The following is a 22706-nucleotide window of genomic DNA, read 5'->3' on the forward strand; positions in this document are numbered from 1 at the left end:
CTATTGCACCAGTGTGGGATTTCCTCTGTACATTTCCCACACTACACACTAGGGTATCGAGGGTAACGGAGCCAAGGCAGGTGGACGGAGTTAAGATACAGATCAGCCATGATCGAATTGAATGACGGAACAGGCTCGAGGAGCTGAATGACCTCCTCCTGTTCCTATGGTCCTCACCATCCTGTGTACTCTCCGAGTGAGACTGCCAGTTTCTTGCTGAATTAGGGGCAGTTTTACGCTGTGAATCAATGCTCACAAATGACTTGAGTTGACCCTTACAACAAAACAGACAGAGGGGACTTTTATCCCATTAGTCAAGGCTGGATTTGAATCTCGCTCCAGAGGTGAGTGGAGAGGATACTAACTCACTGTGCGGCCCAATTTCCCCCAACCACTCCCCATCATCATTCTCTAGACACGATTGGGGGTCTTTTGGACCTTGGGCGATAGTGTAAAATGGACGATATCGGATCAGCCACTCGTTATACATCTCTCCCGGTTTTCATTCCATTGACGTCCCATTGATACCGGGAGAGATGGAAACGGGCGGCCAAATCGATATCGCCCGTTTTACACTATTGTCCAAAGTCCAAATGACCCCCAAACTTCTCAAAGACACTTGGGAGTTAGATAATGCATTGGTTTGCCAAGTTGAATGTAGGATGGGGTCAGTTAGAAGCAAGGCAGAGAGTCGGGCCCCAGGGCTTTCAATATTTACTTTGCTGATAATGAAAATTAGTTGTAAACCTGAATAACTAACGCACCATGAGACACTGAAGTGAGCATTAGAGATGTACACGCCTCTTCTGACCTGCCTTCACAGCGAGTCGAATGGTGGCAGTGGAACCCCACCATTCCTGCCTTTTGTCATCGGTTTTAGATCATGGACATTTCCAAACAGCCCATTCCAAAGAGCAGACTGTCTCGTTCAAGAATTGAACAGCTTCCAATCCCAGTGACAGTTCCAAGTGTTTGTTTGAGAGGCCCTCCTCCCTTTCACTTCACTTCCAGTTGGCGGATTGCGAGTTGAAACCCTGACTGCTCACTCCGTCAGGACTGCGCAGGGGCTCAGTTATGTTTACTGGTGACTCGGACCGACTTCTTTTCAAGAGCAAAGCCCTCTCACACGTGCAACGTTACAAAAATACACAAGGCAAATGTTGGTATGGTGGACAACTGGCCAGGAATGAATAGTGGAGATGTGGGGATAGATGAATATTCTGGGGCTTTGTGAGGGGATGGGGCAAGGCGGGGTCAGGAGATGATTATGAAGAACTTTGCCTCAGGAGATTAAATGGGTTAAACATAGAAACATAGAAGATAGGAGCAGGAGTAGGCCATTCGGCCCCTCGAGCCTGCTCCGCCATTCAATGAGATCATGGCTGATCATCCAAATTCAGTACCCTGTCCCTGCCTTCTCCCCATATCCCTTGATCCCTTTAGCCTTAAGAAATATATCCAACTCCTTCTTGAATATATTTAATGAACTGGCCTCCACCGCCCTCTGTGGCAGAGAATTCCACAGGTTCACCACTCTCTGGGTGAAGAAATTCCTCCTCATTTCAGTCCTAAATGGCTTACCCCTTATCCTTAGACTATGACCCCTGATTCTGGACTCCCCGGCCATCATAAACATCCTTCCTGCATCTAGTCTGTCCAGGCCTGACAGAATTTTATAGGTTTCGATGAGATCCCCTCTGAATCTTCTAAACTCCAGTGAGTATAAGCCCAATCGACACAATCTCTCCTCATACGTCATTCCTGCCATCCCAGGTATCAGCCTGGTGAATCTTCGCTGTACTCCTTCCATGGCAAGAACGTCCTTCCTCAGGTAAGGCGACCAAAACTGCACACAATACTCAAGGTGCGGTCTCACCAAGGCCCTGTACAGCTGTAGCAAGACATCTTTGTTCCTGTACTCGAACCCTCTTGCTACGAAGGCCAACATACCATTTGCCTTCTTAACCGCCTGCTGCAGCTGCATGCTTACCTTCAGCGACTGGTGCACAAGAACACCCAGGTCTCTTTGCACTTCCCCTTCTCCCAATCTATTGCCATTCAAATAATAATCTGCCTTCCTGTTTTTGCCACCAAAGTGGATAACCTCACATTTATCCACATTATAGTGCATTTGCCATGCTTCTGCCCAATCACCCAATCTGTCCAAATCGTACTGGAGTTTCTCGACAATAGGGTAGGTTGTACATGATCTATAGAAGGAGCAAGTTGATGGGCCGAATGGTCTTTCCTTGATCCATGTTCCCTTGTTTTATCTTGGATTTTGAGCACAGATTCATCCCTGAAGGGTGAAACATCCATTAAATGGCCACATTGTTAGATTTGCTGCCCAGGTATGAAGTGAGATGGGAGCTCATCTCCTCCCTCAGCACCTACCTGTAGTGCATGGTTGGCAAAGCCTAACCCCAGCTGTCGGCACACCACCATAGCCTCAGTCAGTCTCCAATTCTCGCCACACACAGCGCCCCAATTCATCGTGCCATTGACTTCCGTCAGGATCTCCACACGGCCTTCAAAGGGGTTGCGGCCGCCATTCAACCGGATCTATATTTGGGACAGGAAGAACAATCACCTTCTAGTTAACTCCTCAAGGTGTTTCAAATCTCCCTCCATATACCCCTCTCCCTATCGCTGCAATCTCCTCCAGCCCTACAACCCTCCGAGATCTCTGTGTGCTTCCAATTCTGACCGCTTGTGCATCCTCAAATTATAATCGCTCCACCATTGGCGGCCGTGCCTTCAGCTGCCTGGGCCCTAAGCTCTGGAATTCCCTCCCTAAACCTCTCCGCCTCTCTTTCCTCCTTTAAGTCATTCCTTAAAACCTTCCTCTTTGACCAAGCTTTTGGTCACCTGCCCTAATATCTCCTTACGTGGCTCGGTGTTAAATTTTGCTTGATAATCGCTCCTGTGAAGCGCCTTGGGCAAGTTTTTTTTTATATGACTAAAGACAATACTTTTTCTTTGTATTAACCTTCTAATTCCCTCCTTAATTTTTGCTCTCTGGTCTTCCCAGGCCACACACCACTGGCAGCCGGAAGAAATACTTCTATTTTTTATAGAGTTATCACGACATCAAAGTATCTCAAGGTGCTTCACATACGATGAATGAACTTTCTGAAGTGCAAGGACCATTGTTGTGCAGGCAGCATTTTGCCAGAGACATCCCACGGATGACAATGAGATGAACATTAGTCTCTTTGCTGTTTGTGGGATGTTGCTATGCAGAATGGCTGTAATACAAAAGTAACTGAAGGTGTTTGTGTGTCTGTATGTGACATTTATATATAAAAAAATAGAAATCAAGGACATGGAGTTTCTTTGTGGTACACCCGTGTGTGTAGCCCCTTCACTGTAGTGAGTTAAGCCACGTTTGAAAAGAAAAAGAGAAAATTACATTTATATAGTGCCTTTCACAATGTCCCAAAGCGCTTTATAGCCAATGAAGTACTTTTTAAAGTGGAGTCACTGTTTTAATGTGGAAAACGCTGCAGCCAATTTGCACACAGCAAGTTCCCACAAACAGCAATGTGATAATGGCCAGATAATCTGTATTTTTGTGATAACAACAGAAAATGCTGGAAAAACTCAGCAGGCCAGGCAACATCCGTGGAGAGAAAATAAAGTCGACGTTTCTGGTCTAACCCTTTTTGTAATGTTGATTGAGGGATTGGCCAGGACACTGGGGAGAACTCACTCTGCTGTGGGATCTTTTACGTCCACCTGAGAGAGCAGACGTCGGTTTAACGTCTCATTTGAAAGACGGCACCCCCGACAGTGCAGCACTCCCTTAGTACTGCACTGGGAGTGTCAGCCTGAGATTTTGTGCTCAAGTCTCTGGTGTGAGACTTGAACCCACGACCTTCTGACCCACTGAGCCATGGCTGACACTGGCCATTTGGTGCAGGATAGTTCAACTGTATGTGTTGAGTGTTCAGGACTTAGCACTTCCTCACAGAGATAATGAGTAGGCCCGTGTACTACTATGATGTCCATTCAGCTATCTGTTCCATCACCATCATATAGAGCACAGATGCAGTTACTCTGCACGATAAGCTTCAGCCATTACATCTAATGGAAACTGTCAGCATTTTTCTCTTTGTCCCCTTGGTCCAGTCCTAGCTCTTGCACATCTGAATCAGGACATGAGCACATAATCTAGGCTCAGTACTGAGGGAGCGCCGCACTGTCGGAGGGTCAATACTGAGGGAGCACTGCACTATCGGAGGAGCAGTACTGAGGGAGCGCTGCACTGTCAGAGAGGCAGTACTGAGGGAGTGCCGCAGTGTCGGAGGGGCAGTACTGAGGGAGCGCCACAGTATCGGAGGGGCAGTACTGAGGGAGCGCTGCACTGTCGGATGGGCAGTTTTTCAGAGGAGATGTCAAACCGAGGCCCCTTCTGCTCTCTTAGGTAGATGTAAAAGATCCCATGTCACTATTCGATAAAGAGCAGGGGAGTTCTACTGGCCTCCTAGCCGGTGTTTATGTCTCATTCAACATCACTAAAAACAGGTGAACAAGACATTCATCTTATTTGTGTTTGTGGGACCTTACTGTGCGCAATACCCATGACCTTCACCACCTAGAAGGACAAGGGCAGCAGGCGCATGGGAACACCACCACCTCCAAGTTCCCCTCCAAGTCACACACCATCCAGACTTGGAAATATATCGCCAATCCTTCATCGTCACTGGGTCAAAATCCTGGAACTCCCTCCCTGACAGCACTGTGGGAGCACCTTCACCACACGGACTGCAACGGTTCAAGAAGGCGGCTCACCACCACCTTCTCCAGGGCAACTAGGGATGGGCAATAAATGCTGGCCTTGCCAGCGACGCCCACATCCCGAGAACGAATAAAAAATAAATTAGCTGTCGCGTTTTCCTAGAAAACAGCAGCGGCCACACTTCAAAAACAAAATCAGAGCAGGCTGGAAATACTCAGGTCAGGCAGCACCTGTGGAGAGAGAAACAGGCACTTAGACCCTTTGTTTGGATAAAGGATCCGAACTCGATACGCCAACTTGCCCGCTCTCTCCATAGCTGCTGCCTGAACTACTGCGTGTTTCCAGCATGCTCGGTTATAATTTCAGATTTCCAACATCCGCAGTATTTTAGCTTTTTTTCTCTACATTTCAGAAGCAACCCATTGGCTGTCGAGGGCTGTCGAGGATGTGAAAGAATCAACAACAACTTGTATTTATATAGCGCCTTTATCGTAGTAAAATGTCCCAAGGTGCTTCAGAGGAATGTTAACAAATAGAATTTGACACCGAGCCACATAAGGAGCTATTCGGGCAGGTGAGCAAAAACTTGGTCAAAGAGGTAGGTTTGAAGGAGCGTCTTAAAGGAGGAGAGAGAGCGGAGAGATTTAGGGAGGGAATTCCAGAGCTCAGGGCCCAGGCAGCTGAAGGCACGGCCGCCAATGGTGGAGCGATTAAAATCGGGGATGCACAAGAGGTCAGAATTGGAGGAGCGCAGATATCTCGGAGGGTTATAGGGCTGGAGGAGATTACAGAGATAGGGAGGGGCGAGGAGGCCATGGAGGGATTTGAAAACAAGGATGAGAATTTTAAAATCGAGGTGTTGCTGGACCGGGAGCCAATGTGGGTCAGCGAGCACAGGGGGTGACGGGTGACAGAAATTCTCTCCTCAAATCGGTCAAGAGCACTGCCTTAACCTCGGCCCAAACTGACAATGGGTACCTCAGCAATCCCCCCGCCACCCCCCACCAAAAAAAGGTAAAAAATAATCAGATTCACTCAAAACAGAAATATTATAGAATTCAGGGTTGACTTCAAACTCACTTTAAAAATCGGTGTGTTGCACAAAGAACCTAATGAGTATTAATGAGCCTTTCTTTGCAACAATGTGGACTTTTTATAATCATTGTTTCCAACCATGTGTGACATCCATTTGATTTTAGTATTGCCCGAGCTTCCGAATGGTGAAGTTCAGCAGACTTCCTTTTTCAGCCTCAAATTGCTATTGTTCTTAAAGGGGGTGCTGACTTCAATGTAAAAAGGGATGGAAATTCGTCAGCGCCCGGAACAGCCACCAGGCACGCCTGAACTGGGAGCCCCGAGATCAGGCCTCGGGCCGTGACTAAATAATCCGGGCGAGCTTCCCCGCCACCTCCATGTGGCAGCAACTAATTTCAGACCGCCTGTCTCTGGTTGGATGTATTCCTGGAGGCTTCATCACATGACCTCCCGCCTCTAACCACCCCGTCCCCCCCGCCCTCCCACGGCCAATCAGAACGCGAACGGACTCTTCGTCACCTGATTGGATGGTTCTTGACTGTCAGTCGTAGAATCATAGAGGCTTACGGCACAGGAGGAGGCCATTCGACCCATCGTGCCCGCACCGGCCGAAAAAAGAGCTCTCCAGCCCAATCCCACTTTCCAGCTCTTGGTCCGTAGCCCTGTAGGTTACGGCACTTCAGGTGCATATCCAAGTACTTTTTAAATGTGGTGAGGGTTTCTGCCTCTACCACCCTTTCAGGCAGTGAGTTCCAGACCCCCACCACCCTCTGGGTGAAGAAAGTTCTCCTCAACTCTCCTCTAATCATTCTACCAATTACTTTAAATCTATGCCCCCTGGTTATTGACCTCTCTGCTAAGGGAAATGGGTCCTTCCTGTCCACTCTATCTCAGCCCCCTCATAAGGCCCCCCCAAGGCTTCTTCGACAGCACCTCCCAAACCTGCGACCTCTTCCACCTAGAAAGACAAGGGCAGCAGGCGCATGGGAACACCACCACCTCCAAGTTCCCCTCCAAGTCACACACCATCCTGACTTAGAAGTATATCAGCCATTCCTTCATCGTCGCTGGGTCAAAATCCTGGAACTCCCTCCCTAACGGCACTGTGGGAGTACCTTCACCACACGGACTGCAGCGGTTCAAGAAGGCGGCTCACCACCACCTTCTCAAGGGGCAATTAGGGATGGGCAATAAATGCTGGCCTTGCCAGTGACGCCCACATCCCATGAATGAATTTTTTTTTAAATTGTATACACCTCCTGACATGAATCAACTGAGTGGCCTACGGGTGGCGCTGTCCAGGGAGAGTATAAATACTCGGGCACGAGTCCAGCTTGCGCAGGACATTCTTAACAGGAACTAGTGAAGGACACAACTAGACCTCCATGTTGTAAAACAGTTGATTAAAGCTTTGTTTAATGCTTAGACCAAGTGCCTAGTAGTTTTCTTACGTCACCTCCATAAGGTCTCTCCTCAGCCTGCTCTGTTCCAAAGAAAACAACCCCAGCCTATCCAACCTTTCCTCATAGCTAAAATTCTCCAGTCGTGGCAACATCCTGTCAAACAGCCTTTATTCTCATGTCCGATATTTTTATAACTAGTAAACAAAAGTCTTCAAAGAAACTTTTTTTTAAAAAAAAAGCTATTTTCTAACGGCCGCTCTGATTTTGCTCCCAGCAGTGTTCAGGAGATTTGTCTTTAATTCCTGGAGGTTACAGGGTAAACCTGGACGGTTACCGACCCTACTCAGGTAAGTGGCAGGACGATTGGGGGGAAGGCCGCTCAGCAGCAGCGGGGGTGGGGGGGGCACGGCGGGCGGGGGGGGGCGGGGTCAGGAGTGCTGCGGAACCTTTCATTGGCGTCTGTTGCTTAGGCTGTGTGGTAAACCACGTTCACTATTGTATCACTGTTAGTAGTTAGCACTGTTCACCACTGTTCGTTATAACTGTATCACTGACCACTATTGTATCACGGTACGAGGTCGCCTCTTGCCACACTGCTATACCTGGGATGACCACTGCCGACTCCGCCTTGGCTCCACCCACCAGGCCAGGTATAAAGGTGAGCGACTGGCTGGTATTCCTCCTGCTTGGATCGGATCACCCACGAGAGTGGGCTCTGTTATTTAGTCAATAAAAACCTTTAGTCACCTTCGTAACTCTTCGCCTTTTATTGGAGGAATTGATAGGTATATCAATTTTATTGACTAAATTTAATGATGTCCAACAACGAGTCACAACCGGCGGAGGAGCCACCAGCGCAGCTCCCAGGAGCACAGCCACACCAGCCAGCTTGGCTGCGAGCCCTCAGACCGCCGTACCTGGACCTGAACCCACGAGCAGCAAACTCAGCCGCAGACTTTAAACACTGGCTGGTCTGCTTCGAATCATACCTGAGAGAATCCAGCGTCCCTCAGGCATCCAAACTAAGTGTCCTGCAGGCACAACTGAGCCCGAGAGTATACACTCTCATCGAGGACATGACTACCTACGAGACCGCCATCAACCTGCTGAAACAGAAGTACCGGACCCCGGTAAACTACATGTACGCTAGGCACCTCCTAAGATCACGGCCGCAACAGCCAGGAGAATCAGTAGCCGAATTCTCACAGGCGCTATATGCACTCGCCAGGAACTGTGAGTTTAAATCGGTGTCGGCAGCCGAAAATACTGAAGATAATATCCGCGACGCATTCCTGAAAGGCCTACGGTCCGAGTACTCACGGCAAAGACTGCTGGAAGCTAAAGACCTCAGCATGGAAAAAGCTGAAGCCCTCGCTATCTCCCTGGAAGTGGCCCACCAAGATCAGGAAGCATTCACCAGGTACTGCTCGCGACCCTGGGACTCGGGCCCGACCCCTACCACAGCACCCTTCCCAGCGCCGCCCCCGGGACCTACCTCTGCGTCGGCGTCCCGGACCCGACCGGCCCCGCCACCCCCGGCACCGGCCCCGACATCGGGCATCCGCGATCGGGCCGCCGGCTGTTTTTTTTGTGGCCAGGAGAAGCACCCGAGGTCGCGCTGCCCAGCCAAGAACTCCATATGTAAAACCTGCCTGAAGAAAGGCCACTTCTCCAAGGCCTGCAGGAGCGGATCCTCAGAGGCCAGCAGTGCCGCATGCGAACTATGGGGGCGGCCATCTTCGTTTAGGGCAACTGAGGCCAGCATCCCCACACATGAGTCATGGGGGCGGCCATCTTTGTTTAGGGCAACTGAGGCCAGCATCCCCACACATGAGTCATGGGGGCGGCCATCTTTGATTAAGGCAACCGACCCCAATAGTGCCTCATGGGGCCCTACCTCGTGGGAGACGCCATTTTACTCACCACGCCCGACCGCCTCGCCCGCAGATGACAACGACTCGCTCGGCTACACACTAGCTTCCGTCACCCTGGACCAAGCCCGCCCGCACCATCTGTCCAAGTCAATGATGGACATCAAAGTGAACGGCCACGCCACGACCTGCCTGTTCGACAGCGGAAGCACGGAGAGCTTCATCCACCCAGACACGGTGAGCCACTACTCCCTCTCTGTCCTACCAACGCGCAGCCGAATCTCGATGGCATCGAGGTCCCACGCCACGGACATCAGCGGCTACTGTGTCGTGACCCTGTCGGTTAAGGGCACGGAGTATAAAAACTTTAAACTCCTCGTCCTCCCCCATCTCTGCGCTGCCGTCCTACTAGGGCTGGACTTCCAATCCCACCTCCAAAGCGTAACCCTAGCATACGGTGGACCCCTCCCCCCACTCACAGTCAACAACCAGCAAACGTTAAACCGCCCACCGCGTAACACCTGCAGCCTCTCCACCCTCAAGGTCCCGCCACCCTCTCTGTTTGCTAACCTTACCCCTGACTGCAAACCCGTCGCTACCAAAAGCAGGCGGTATAGCGCCGGGGACAGAGCCTTCATTAGCTCTGAGGTGCGGCGCCTCCTGAAAGAGGGCATTATCGAGGGGAGCAGCAGCCCCTGGCGTGCCCAGGTCGTAGTCGTAAAGACCGGCGATAAAAACCGCCTGGTCATCGACTACAGCCAGACCATAAACAGATATACCCAGCTGGACGCATACCCCCTCCCCCGCATATCTGACATGGTCAATCAGATTGCACAGTATAAAGTATTCTCGACCATCGACCTGAAGTCGGCCTACCACCAACTCCCTATCCACCCTGAGGACCGCCAGTATACCGCCTTCGAGGCGAATGGGCGCCTATACCACTTCCTTAGGGTCCCCTTCGGTGTCACTAATGGGGTCTCGGTCTTCCAAAGGGAGATGGACCAGATGGTTGACCAGAACGAACTGCAGGCTACATTCCCCTACCTAGATAACGTCACTATCTGCGGCCGCGACCGGCAGGAACATGACGCGAATCTGGAGAAATTCCTCCGTACGGCCCAACGGCTGAACCTCACCTACAATAAGGAGAAATGCGTGTTTAACACCACGCGCCTTGCCATCCTCGGCTGCGTAGTGGAGAACGGAATCATCGGCCCCGACCCAGAAAGAATGCGCCCCCTCATGGAGCTACCCCTCCCCCACTGCCCTAAAGCACTTAGGAGAACCCTGGGGCTTTTCGCCTACTATGCCCAATGGGTACCCAATTACGCGGACAAAGCCAGACCCCTCCTGAAAGCCACTTCCTTCCCCCTCACGGAGGAGGCGTGCGCGGCCTTCTCCCTCATTAAGGGAGACATAGCCAAGGCCACGATGCACGCAGTGGACGAGTCCATCCCCTTTCAGGTGGAGAGCGACGCATCCGACTTCGCCTTAGCCGCCACCCTAAACCAGGAGGGGAGGCCAGTGGCCTTCTTCTCAAGGACCCTACAGGGCCCCGAGATCCGACATTCGTCGGTCGAGAAAGAGGCCCAGGCGATCGTGGAGGCAGTACGGCGCTGGAGGCACTACCTGGCAGGCAAACGATTTACCCTCCTCACCGACCAGCGTTCGGTGGCTTTCATGTTTAATAACAAGCTGAAGGGCAAAATCAAGAATGACAAGATTTTGAGATGGAGAATCGAGCTCTCCACCTACGATTATGAGATCTTGTACCGGCCAGGCAAGCTGAACGAATCCCCTGATGCCCTTTCACGAATGACATGCGCCAGCGCGCATATCGATAGGCTTCAGACCCTCCACGACCAGCTCTGCCACCCCGGAGTCACCAGACTCTACCATTTCATTAAGGCCCGCAACCTGACCTACTCCATCGAGGAGGTCAGGACCATGACCAGGAACTGCCAGACCTGTGCGGAGTGCAAACCGCACTTCTATAGGCCGGACCGAGCAAGCCTGATCAAGGCCACCCGCCCCTTCGAGCGCCTGAGCATCGACTTTAAGGGGCCCCTCCCGTCCTCTGACCGTAATGTGTACTTCCTCAACATCGTTGATGAGTACTCCCGTTTCCCCTTTGCCTTCCCCTGCCCCGACATGACCAGTAGCACGGTCATTAAGTGCCTGAATGCCCTCTTCGCCTTGTTCGGGTTCCCGAACTATATACACAGCGACCGGGGCTCCTCCTTCATGAGCGAGGAACTCCGGCAATTCCTCCTAGAGAGAGGTATTGCAGCAAGCAGGACCACCAGCTACAACCCCAGAGGTAACGGTCAGGTGGAAAGAGAGAACGCGACGGTATGGAAGGCCGTCCTCTTAGCCTTAAAGTCTAAGGGCCTCCCAACCTCCCGCTGGCAAGAAGTCCTCCCGACAGCGCTGCACTCCATCCGGTCATTACTTTGCACGGCCACTAACACCACCCCCCATGAACGAATGTTCGTTTTCCCCAGGAAGTCGACTACGGGAACCACTCTACCAACCTGGCTGACCGCCCCGGGGCCGGTCTGGCTGCGGAAACACGTGAGGACCCATAAAACGGACCCCCTGGTCGAGAGGGTGAACCTCCTGCACGCCAACCCCCAGTACGCCTACGTGGCGTACCCAGACGGGCGGGAGGACACTGTCTCCCTACGAGACCTCGCACCCTCAGCCGATCCGGAAACACCGCCACCACCCCCCCCAACCTCAGTCCAGGTAGACGGCATGCCGGAACCCCACGAGCCCTCGCCGACCACGCAAACACCAGCATCAACACCGGATAAGGCACCAGCACCGGATAAGGCAACACCACCGCTGCGGCGATCGGAGAGGCTTACGAAGCCTCCGGACAGACTGACCTACCAGAATTGGTAGTACACTTCACCCCGCCGGACTTAATTCTAAACAAGGGGTGAATGTGGTAAACCACGTTCACTATTGTATCACTGTTAGTAGTTAGCACTGTTCACCACTGTTCGTTATAACTGTATCACTGACCACTATTGTATCACGGTACGAGGTCGCCTCTTGCCACACTGCTATACCTGGGATGACCACTGCCGACTCCGCCTTGGCTCCACCCACCAGGCCAGGTATAAAGGTGAGCGACTGGCTGGTATTCCTCCTGCTTGGATCGGATCACCCACGAGAGTGGGCTCTGTTATTTAGTCAATAAAAACCTTTAGTCACCTTCGTAACTCTTCGCCTTTTATTGGAGGAATTGATAGGTATATCAGGCTGCAACGGCCGCTGAATAATCCGGGCCCAATGCCTGCCCGGCTCATTTCTGTTCGGGGGGACCGAAAACAGGCATCAGGCCCCCTTATTTGCATATGCAAGGGACCTGACACCCGTTTGGCGGACGCTGGGGGGGGTGGCATCTGAAAAATGGCCCGAGCCAATTTGAGGATGTTTTTCAGGCGTCCTAGAGCCACAGGATGTCAGTCCCCCAAATTGAGTCACGTTGCGCTCGTTTTACAGGTGCACCCAGGTCCAAGTTCCAGCCTTTTTAAAGTGTCTTGTGATACACCTTATGCTGATTTGGAAGAGTTGAAAGCCCAACAAGGATGATCAGTGGTGCCCTGATATGCTCAGAAGGTCGCAGGTTCAGGTCTCACTCCAGAGACTTGAGCACAAAATCTCAGCTGACACTCCCAGTGCGGTGCTGAGGGAGAGCTGCACTGCCGGAGGTGCCGTCTTTCAGATGGGACATTAAACCGAGGTCCCGTCTGCCCTCTCAGGTGGACGTAAAAGATCCCATGGCGTTATTAGCATTGGAATTATCTGTAGGTAATTTATTTCAAGCCTAATCTCTCTCACACACATACACTCACACCCACTCTCACACATATACCCACAGACTCACACACACACACTCACTCTCACACATATACCCACAGACTCACACACTCACACTCACTCACACACATATACCCACAGACTCACACACACACACATACCCACAGACTCACACACACACACACACACCCACACACACTCTCACACATATACCCAGACTCACACACACACACTCACACTCACACATATACCACAGACTCACACACACTCACACTCACACCCACTCTCACACATATACCCACAGACTCACACACACACTCACACTCACATATACCACAGACTCACACACACTCACACCCACACCCACTTACACACATATACCACAGACTCACACACACTCACACTCACTCTCACACATATACCCACAGACTCACACACACTCACACTCACTCTCACACATATACCCACAGACTCACACACACACACTCACTCTCACACATATACCCACAGACTCACACACACTCACTCACACACATATACCCAGACTCACACACACACTCACACTCACTCACACACATATACCCACAGACTCACACCTACACACACCCACTCACATATACCACAGACTCACACACACTCACACCCACTTACACACATATACCAGACTCACACACACTCACACTCACACCCACTCTCACACATATACCCACAGACTCACACACACACACACTCACACACATATACCACAGACTCACATACACTCACACCCACACACACATACCACAGACTCACACACACTCACACTCACACCCACTCTCACACATATACCCACAGACTCACACACGCACACTCACACCCACTCTCACACATATACCCACAGACTCACACACGCACACTCACACCCACTCACACACATATACCCAAAGACTCACACACACACCCACACCCACCCACTTACACACATATACCCACAGACTCACACACACTCACACTCACACGCGCGCACACTCCTCATAAACCACACCTTGTAGTAATGGGCAATTTCACAGTACACTAACTGAAATCTGAAAAACTCTCCCTTACCTTATTCTTGAATCCCATGTGTGGAATATTGCATCGGACCGCTGCATCTTCTTCGTGTTTGCAGTTCGTGCCGGTCACCTCCTGGAAGCTGCAGTCAGTGACGGACTTCTCAAAGCCGCTGCATGTTACTTCATTCATATGGATGGGGCCAACACCTGCAACAAGTCACAATGGACTAGCAATCCATAGTCTTGGACTAATAATCCAGCGAATGGCTGACCCCTTATCCTGAGACTATGCCCCCCTAGTGCTAGACTCTCCAGCCAGGGGGAAACAGCCTCTCAGCATCTACCCTGTCAAACCCGCTCAGAATCTTACATGTTTCAAAGAGATCACCTCTCATTTTCTTCTAAACGGCAGAGAGTATAGGCCCAATCTACTCAAGGGGCAGCCCATTTTACATCTCTCCGAATTAGGAACAGCAATGAGATGAACGACTTACTTATCTGTTTCTTTTTTGATGTGTTGGTTGTGGTCGAAGAAGAGCGGGGGGGGGGAGTTCTCCCCGGTGTCCTGGGGCCAATATTTATCCCTCAGTCAACATCACTAAAACAGATTATCCAGTCATCACCACATTGCTGTTTGTGGGAGCTTGCTGTGCGCAAATTGGCTGCCGCGTTTCCCACATTTACAACAGTGACTCCACTTCAAAAGTACTTCATTGGCTGTAAAGCGCTTCGGGACGTCCTGAGGTGGTGAAAGGCGCTATAGAAATGCAAGTCTTTCTTTTTTCTTTTTTGGTATCTTGATCAGAAGACCACCCTGCTCTTTGAAACTTATAAAATTCTGACAGGACTGGACAGACTAGATGCAGGAAGGATGTTCCCGATGGCGGGGGAGTCCAGAACCAGGGGTCACAGTCTAAGGATAAGGGGTAAGCCATTTAGGACTGAGATGAGGAGGAATTTCTTCACCCAGAGAGTGGTGAACCTGTGGAATTCTCTACCACCGAAGGCAGTGGAGGCCAATTCATTAAATATATTCAAGAAGGAGTTGGATATATTTCTTAAGGCTAAAGGGATCAAGGGATATGGGGAGAAAGCAGGGACAGGGTACTGAATTTGGCGGAAGTCACACCCCCATCCACATCCATGGGGCTGTGGTGGAAAGGGTGGACAGCTTTAAGTTCCTCGGAGTCCACATCACGGAAGACCTCTCCTGGTCCCTCAACACCTGCTCTCTGGTGAAGAAGGCCCAGCAGCGCCTATATTTCCTAAGGAGGCTGAAGAGATGTAACCTGTCACCCCTGATCCTCTCTAACTTTTACCGCTGCACAATAGAGAGCATCCTGACGAACTGTATCACAGTATGGTATGGCAGCTGTAGCTACTATGACCGGAAAGCCCTGCAGCGGGTAGTCAAAACTGCCCAACGCATTACCGGCACCCGGCTACCGACCATAGAGCACATATACCAGAAACGCTGTTTACGGAGGTCACGGTCGATCATCAAAGACCCTACCCACCCCAGCCACAGTCTGTTCGCCCTCCTGCCATCTGGGAGACGCTACAGATGCATTCGCACCCGTACGACCAGATTTAGGAACAGCTTCTTTCCCAGGGTTGTCATCCTACTGAACTCCACAAATAAACTCTAAAGCCTGCACATCTGCCAATGCACTTTATTATGGTTATGTTTATGTTAATGTATTACAAGCCAAATGTATGTTGAATGTTTAAATGTCTTAATCTAAATGTACACTCTCGGGAGCCGCAAGCCTACATTTCGTTGTACTGCACTTGTGCACTAACAATGACAATAAAAGTTGATTATGATTATGATCGCATTGAATGGCGGAACAGGCTCGAGGGGCCGAATGGCCTACTCCTGCTCCTATCTTCTATGTTTCTGCAAATAGCATGCATCTGAAGAGGCAGATTCAGTTTAACTTTCAACCGTTGAGTGCACCTCCTACAATACAGCACTCAGTCAGAAGTGTCAGCCTGGATTAAGTGCTCAAGTTCTGGAGTGGGACTTGAGCCCACTAACATCTGTCTCAGAGTCCAGGGTGTTATAAATGGAGTCAAGCTGCTACTCAACGTACTCCCTTGCTTCTCATACTTGTAAATCACAAAGAAAAGTCTTGGGATGTCAGTAGAATAGTCTGAGCAGCTGTGATACGCAATATCTACACGCAGCAAAGACTCTGCCTCACACCCAAAAGAAACAAAGATGATCAAATGCAGTTATCTTTACAACGAGAAGATCTCTCCAGGTGTCTGTGTATCTCGGCCAAAGTAAATGATGTGTTTGCACCAGCGGAAATCCCTCGGCCTTCCTCACACTACTCTTTGAAAGACACACACGATCCAGCTCTCCCTCCGGGGCACACATTCCAATTTGCACCCGCACAGTTAGGTAAGCTCGCTCCCACACCCAGTCAGCACAGAAAAAACCCAAAGTGTTTCATCGACTTTATACAGTCTGAGACACCTCTTCATCAACTCCGCCCGAATTCAAATTTCGATTCCCGAGAGGGGGAGGGAATCACTTTTTGCAGTGGGAGTCCGGGAATGATTAGGAGCAACGTTCCCCCTAATTTCTCCTGGCCCTGCGCGGCCCTTTTAAAGGGCTGTGCGGACCATTCAAAATACCGCGCATGTGCAGCCTCTGTATTGAAAGGAGACAGCGATTATCAGCAACAACTTGCATTTATAGAGCGCCTTCAGTTAAAACGTCCCAAGGCACTTCACAGGAACATTATCAAACAAAAAATTTGACACCGAGCCAACATAAGGAGATATTAGAAATAAGAACAGAAAATGCTGGAGATACTCAGCAGGTCAGGCAGCATCTGTGAAGAGAGAAACAGAGTTAATTGAAACTTATAAAATTCTAACAGACTAGATGCAGGAAGGATGTTCCCAATGGCAGGGAGTCCAGAACCAGGGGTCACAGTCTAAGGATAAGGGGTAAGCCATTTAGGACAGAGATGAGGAGGAATTTCTTCACCCAGAGAGTGGTGAACCTGTGGAATTCTCTACCACAGAAGGCAGTGGAGGCCAATTCATTAAATATATTCAAGAAGGAGTTAGATATATTTCTTAAGGCTAAAGGGATCAAGGGATATGGGGAGAAAGCAGGGACAGGGTACTGAATTTGGATGATCAGCCATGATCTCATTAAATGGCGGAACAGGCTCGAGGGGCCGAATGGCCTACTCCTGCTCCTATCTTCTATGTTTCTATGTTAGCATTTCAGGTCGATGACCTTTCATCAGGTTCTGAAACATTAACTCTGTTTCTCTCTTCATAGATGCTGCCTGACCTGCTGAGTATCTCCAGTATTTTCTGTTTTTATTTCAGATTTCCAGCATCCGCTGTATTTTCTTTTTGTATAAGGAGATATTAGGTCAGGTGACCAAAAGCTTGGTCAAAGAGGCAGGTTTTAAGGAGCGTCTTAAAGGAGGAGAGAGAGGCGGAGAGGTTTAGGGAGGGAATTCCAGAGCTTAGGGCTATTAAACAATCAGTCAAATAGTTTATTATTTCATAGTGTGTGAGATAAAAATCAACGGAATGGCCTCCCTGACTTTATTTTGTTATAAGGAATAAGCCAAGTTATACTGACGGTGCCAAGGAAAAACAGAGTCAACACCCTACAGGGGAAGACACTTATTTAATACACTTACTCCACAAAGTAATTCATGGAAATGTTGCACTCACCATTCTCCATTACCTTGTTAAGAATTACTGCAGGATATAAATGCAAATGTCTTTGGTCTCATACTTGTCTCTGAGGTTTTATATATAATCTCCTCCCAACTTCTTGGAAACCAACCAAGAACTGGGCTATTGTGAGGGTGGTGACATACAGAGAGGGCCTTGAATACCATCTATTACTGGGAGAGCCACAAATAACATGCCTTGCATCAGAGCCTGGAGTATTTCAGACAGTAGGAAAATGGGGCGGTTCCTTGGCCTATTTATGTTTACAAAGCGAAAATGAAGGGCTCCCCCAAGGAAATTATGATTCATTCTTTAAAGAGCAGGTTAGAGGTTGGGTATTCTGAGGCGAGTGTCTCACCTCCTGACTCCCCAAAGCCTTTCCACCATCTACAAAGCACAAGTAAGGAGTGTGATGGAATACTCCCCACTTGCCTGGATGAGTGCAGCTCCAACAACACTCAAGAAGCTCAACACCATCTAGGACAAAGCAGTCCACTTGATTGGCATCCCATCCACCAGCTTAAACATTCACTCCCTCCACCACCGGCGTACCGTGGCTGCAGTGTGTACCATCTACAAGATGCACTGCAGCAACTCACCAAGGCTTCTTCGGCAGCACCGCCCAAATCCGCGACCTCTACCACCTAGAAGGACAAGGGCAGGAGGAGCATGGGAACACCACCACCTCCAGGTTCCCCTTCAAGTCACACACCATCCTGACTTAGAATTATATCGCCGTTCCTTCATCGTTGCTGGGTCAAAATCCTGGTCAAAATCCCTAACAGCACTGTGGGAGTACCATCACCACATGGACTGCAGCGGTTCAAGAAGGCAGCTCACCACCACCTTCTCAAGGGCAACTAGGGATGGGTAATAAATGCTGGCCTAGTCAGTGACGCCCACATCCCATAAACAAATAAAAAAAATAGCTTCCTAACTTTCCTCCCAAAGTGGGTTGCATGCCAAATATTAATTGTATATTACAAGGTTGGGGGGGGGGGGGGGGAAGAATAAAAATAACATGAACTTGCAGAGGACAATGAATGGATGACCATTTTCAGAGGTAGAAAAGGAAAAGAATGAGTTTCCTCATTGATCACTCGGTAAAAGTATTCGGTTAAAGTTGTGGGTTCAAGTCCCACTCCAGAGACTTGAGCACAAAATCCAGGCCGACACTCCCAGTGCAGTGCTGAGGGAGTGCTGCGCTGTCGGAGGTGGTGCCTTTCGGATGAGACATTAAACCGAGGCCTCGTCTGCCCTCTCGGGTGGACATAAAAGATCCCACGGCCACTATTGTGAAGAAGAGCAGGGGAATTCTCCCCGGTGTCCTGGGGCCAATATTTATCCCTCAACCAACATCACTGAAAACAGATGATCTGGTCATTATCACATTGCTGTTTCTGGGAGCTTGCTGTGCGCAAACTGGCTGCCGCGTTTCCTACATTACAACAGTGACTGCACTTCAAAAAGTACTTCAAGTTTTGGGACATCCGGTGGTTGTGAAAGGTGCTGGAGAAACGCAAGTTCGTTCTTCCCTTTTTCCTCAAAGCAGTGCCTGGAGGTCGGTCGCTGAACTGAAAACGCAAGCTGTTTTCTCCCCTTCCTTCATATCACTCGCTCTTTCCTAAATGTTACAACTGCTGATCATAGGTGCAATTAAAAGGGAAGCTAGGTAAGTACCCGAGGGAGAAAGGAACAGAAGGATATGGCGATGGGGTGAGATGAAGCAAGGGGTGGGCAGCCGCTCGCGTGAAGCATAAAACACCGGCACGGACCAGTTGGGCAGAAATAGAAACATAGAAGATAGGAGCAGGAGTAGGCCATTCGGCCCCTCGAGCCTGCTCCGCCATTCAATGAGATCATGGCTGATCATCCAAATTCAGTACCCTGTCCCTGCCTTCTCCCCATACCCCTTGATCACTTTAGCCTTAAGAAATATATCCAACTCCTTCTTGAATATATTTAATGAATTGGCCTCTACTGCCTTCTGTGGTAGAGAATTCCACAGGTTCACCATTCTCTGGGTGAAGAAATTCCTCCTCATTTCAGTCCTAAATGGCTTACCCCTTATCCTTAGACGGTGACCCCCGGTTCTGGACTCCCCGACCATCGGGAACATCCTTCCTGCATCCAGTCTGTCCAGTCCTGTCAGAATTTTATACGTTTCGATGAGATCCCCTCTCATTCTTCTAAACTCCAACGAGTACAAGCCCAATCGACCCAATCTCTCCTCATACGTCATTCCTGCCATCCCAGGTATCAGCCTGGTGAACCTTAGATATCTTAGAATCTTAAAAATATAGAAATGCAAGTCCTCTTCCTTTAAACTCAGCAGAGACTGGGAATCGAGCCTGGGACCTGTCTGAACTTTATGACTCAGCGCCACATCAGACGGTGCAATTATCCACGAGGTCTTTGCGAAGCTCCCACTGAGCATGCTGTCACTGGAAAAATAAGGCGGTGTGATTCCATGTCTATCGCACGGTGAGAGTTGTGAGTAATTCAGATGTAGGCAGATTAATTCGAGTGTTATTAGAAGACACAGGCACATAATTAACAAAACTCATGTGAGACTGGAGATTAGAGGGGGAGGGTTTCTCTCTTTACGCCAATGCGTTTCATGTTTCTGTTTCATTGATCTGCATCGTCTTTTGTGAGCGGTCTACTGGAGAGGTGCGTTTGCCAGAGAAGACAGAGAGAATAAAGCAAACGTTTAGGAATAAAGATTATGGATTACGGAAGAGGCTTGTGGTTTGCTGGTTACAGTGAGTCACTGGGGAGGAACGCTGGTTGCCCAGATGTGCAATACTTTAATTCCCACACAAAGGCTGCTACAAATTTTTGTCCCTTGGTACACACAGATGAGTCCATTAGGAGATCATCGGGATTTCTGTTTAAGTTGATTAACATGGAATAGCCTCCAGTCGTTTGATCTCTAGGTTTTAATTAGTGCCTTCTCCTAGAACACTCATAACTGCTCCAAACTGGTGCCAACGTTGCCCGCTAAGATTTTTTTTAATTCCAAAGAAAAGTTTATTATTTTCCCCCTCTTCCCTGCTCTTCTGCTGTTCCTGTGTCAACTCCCCCCATCCCCCCACCCCCAAGCCCAGAGGACAGGCATGCGGCCTATTCCCACAGGCTCTCGCCACTGCTGCTAGGCAACCGGTCGCCAGGAGGTAACTCCGCTTCAGTTGTCTCTACCATACCATGGGCAAGCACCAGCCATATTGTTCTGTGGCGTAACTTGGGAGCCGGAAGCCCGAGAACTGCCGATCCTATCGGCGTAACTTTGGCGGAAACCCCCGGATGCACCACGTAAGCGCAGTTTCCGGCCAATCTTCAGCCGAGGTTAAGGCGCCATCGTTTTGTTCTGGCCGCAGTTGGAACGCAGTTGCTCATAAAAGCTCACAATGCCAATCTGTACGGACCTCCCCCCATCCAGTATTGGGAAAGGTGCATGGCCTGGACAATTCCCATTTGCTTTAGGATTCATTCAACTTCCAAAAACTGACTGAGAAATCAATCGCAGCTACATTTAAATCAGGCTCAAAACAACTTCACATAAAGTAGCATTCAACATCTCCCACGAGCTTGCATTTTAGCAGACGGCCTGAAGTGTCTGGCCTGAATCTATGCCGTTGCCTCTCTGAAACGTTGGCAAATACTGATTGTTGAGGGACTGTCTTTAAACGTTCATACTGACAAGAATCAGTTAAACTTACTAAAGTAAGGGGATGTCTATAAAATACTCAAAATGTACCATTATATAGCCAGGAACTTAAAAGTTGCAACGCAACTATTGAATATAAACCTACCCTCAGACAAATGCTGCCACCAGACACTGGGCCTCGACATAGCAACATAAATAAGTATACTGACAGGCCCGTTACCATGGCAATGCCAGCCATTATCACAACAATTATGAGTCTTGAAGGAATGCCGTCCAATAAACAAACATTATACTTAAAGTACATGCGCAGCCATTTATTTTGGAAAGGTTCTAATTAACCCAATATAGATTACAGCGTTCAACTAAATTGTTTTCTTTCTAAGTGATGAGGCGTTGGGCCACACTGCCAATTCTTGGAAAGGCTGAAGCCGGTCACATCATGCTGGCAGTAGCTAATGATCAGAAGGAGCAGATCATGAGGAGACCTTTTTTACACAGAGTGTTGCGATCTGGAACGCGCGGCCTGAAAGCGGCGGTGGAAGCAGATTTAATAGTGACTTTCAAAAGGGAGTTGCATAAATACTTGAAGGGAAAAAGTTACAGGGCAATAGGGAAAGAGCAGGGGGAGTGATACATAGATACATAGAAGATAGGAGCAGGAGTAGGCCATTCGGCCCTTCGAGCCTGCTCCGCCATTCAATGAGATCATGGCTGATCATCCAAATTCAGTACCCGGTCCCTGCCTTCTCCCCATATCCCTTGATCCCTTTAGCCTTAAGAAATATATCCAACTCTTTCTTGAATATACTTAATGAACTGGCCTCCACCGCCCTCTGTGGCAGAGAATTCCACAGGTTCACCACTCTCTGGGTGAAGAAATTCCTCCTCATTTCAGTCCTAAATGGCTTACCCCTTATCCTTAGACTATGACCCCTGGTTCTGGACTCCCCGGCCATCAGAAACATCCTTCCTGCATCTAGTCTGTCCAGACCTGACAGAATTTTATAGGTTTCGATGAGATCCCCTCTCAATCTTCTAAACTCCATTGAGTATAAGCCCAATCGACACAATCTCTCCTCATACGTCATTCCTGCCATCCCAGGTATCAGCCTGGTGAATCTTCGCTGCACTCCTTCCATGGCAAGAACATCCTTCCTCAGGTAAGGCGACCAAAACTGCACACAATACTCAAGGTGTGGTCTCACCAAGGCCCTGTACAACTGCAGCAAGACATCCTTGTTCTTGTACTCGAACCCTCTTGCTACGAAGGCCAACATACCATTTGCCTTCTTAACCGCCTGCTGCACCTGCATGCTTACCTTCAGCGACTGGTGTACAAGAACACCCAGGTCTCTTTGCACTTCCCCTTCTCCCAATCTATTACCATTCAAATAATAATCTGCC

The 22706-nt window shown here is 49.5% G+C and overlaps 1 protein-coding gene across 1 annotated transcript in view; it reads right to left on the reverse strand.

The window, feature by feature from the left end:
• loxl4 (lysyl oxidase-like 4) overlaps window positions 1–22706 on the reverse strand; it is a 168545-nt gene that overhangs the window by 44316 nt on the left and 101523 nt on the right. The window contains exons 8-9 of the mRNA XM_085996117.1: window positions 13968–14122; window positions 2337–2562 (exon numbers count right to left, since the gene is read on the reverse strand). Of these exons, the coding sequence (XP_085852243.1) occupies window positions 2337–2562; window positions 13968–14122 (381 nt within the window). The remainder of the gene's footprint in view (window positions 1–2336; window positions 2563–13967; window positions 14123–22706) is intronic.

Source organism: Somniosus microcephalus, chromosome 8 (assembly GCF_052327205.1).
Source record: "Somniosus microcephalus isolate GS21.2 chromosome 8, FLI_Smic_1.0, whole genome shotgun sequence".
Lineage (NCBI taxonomy): Eukaryota > Metazoa > Chordata > Chondrichthyes > Squaliformes > Somniosidae > Somniosus > Somniosus microcephalus.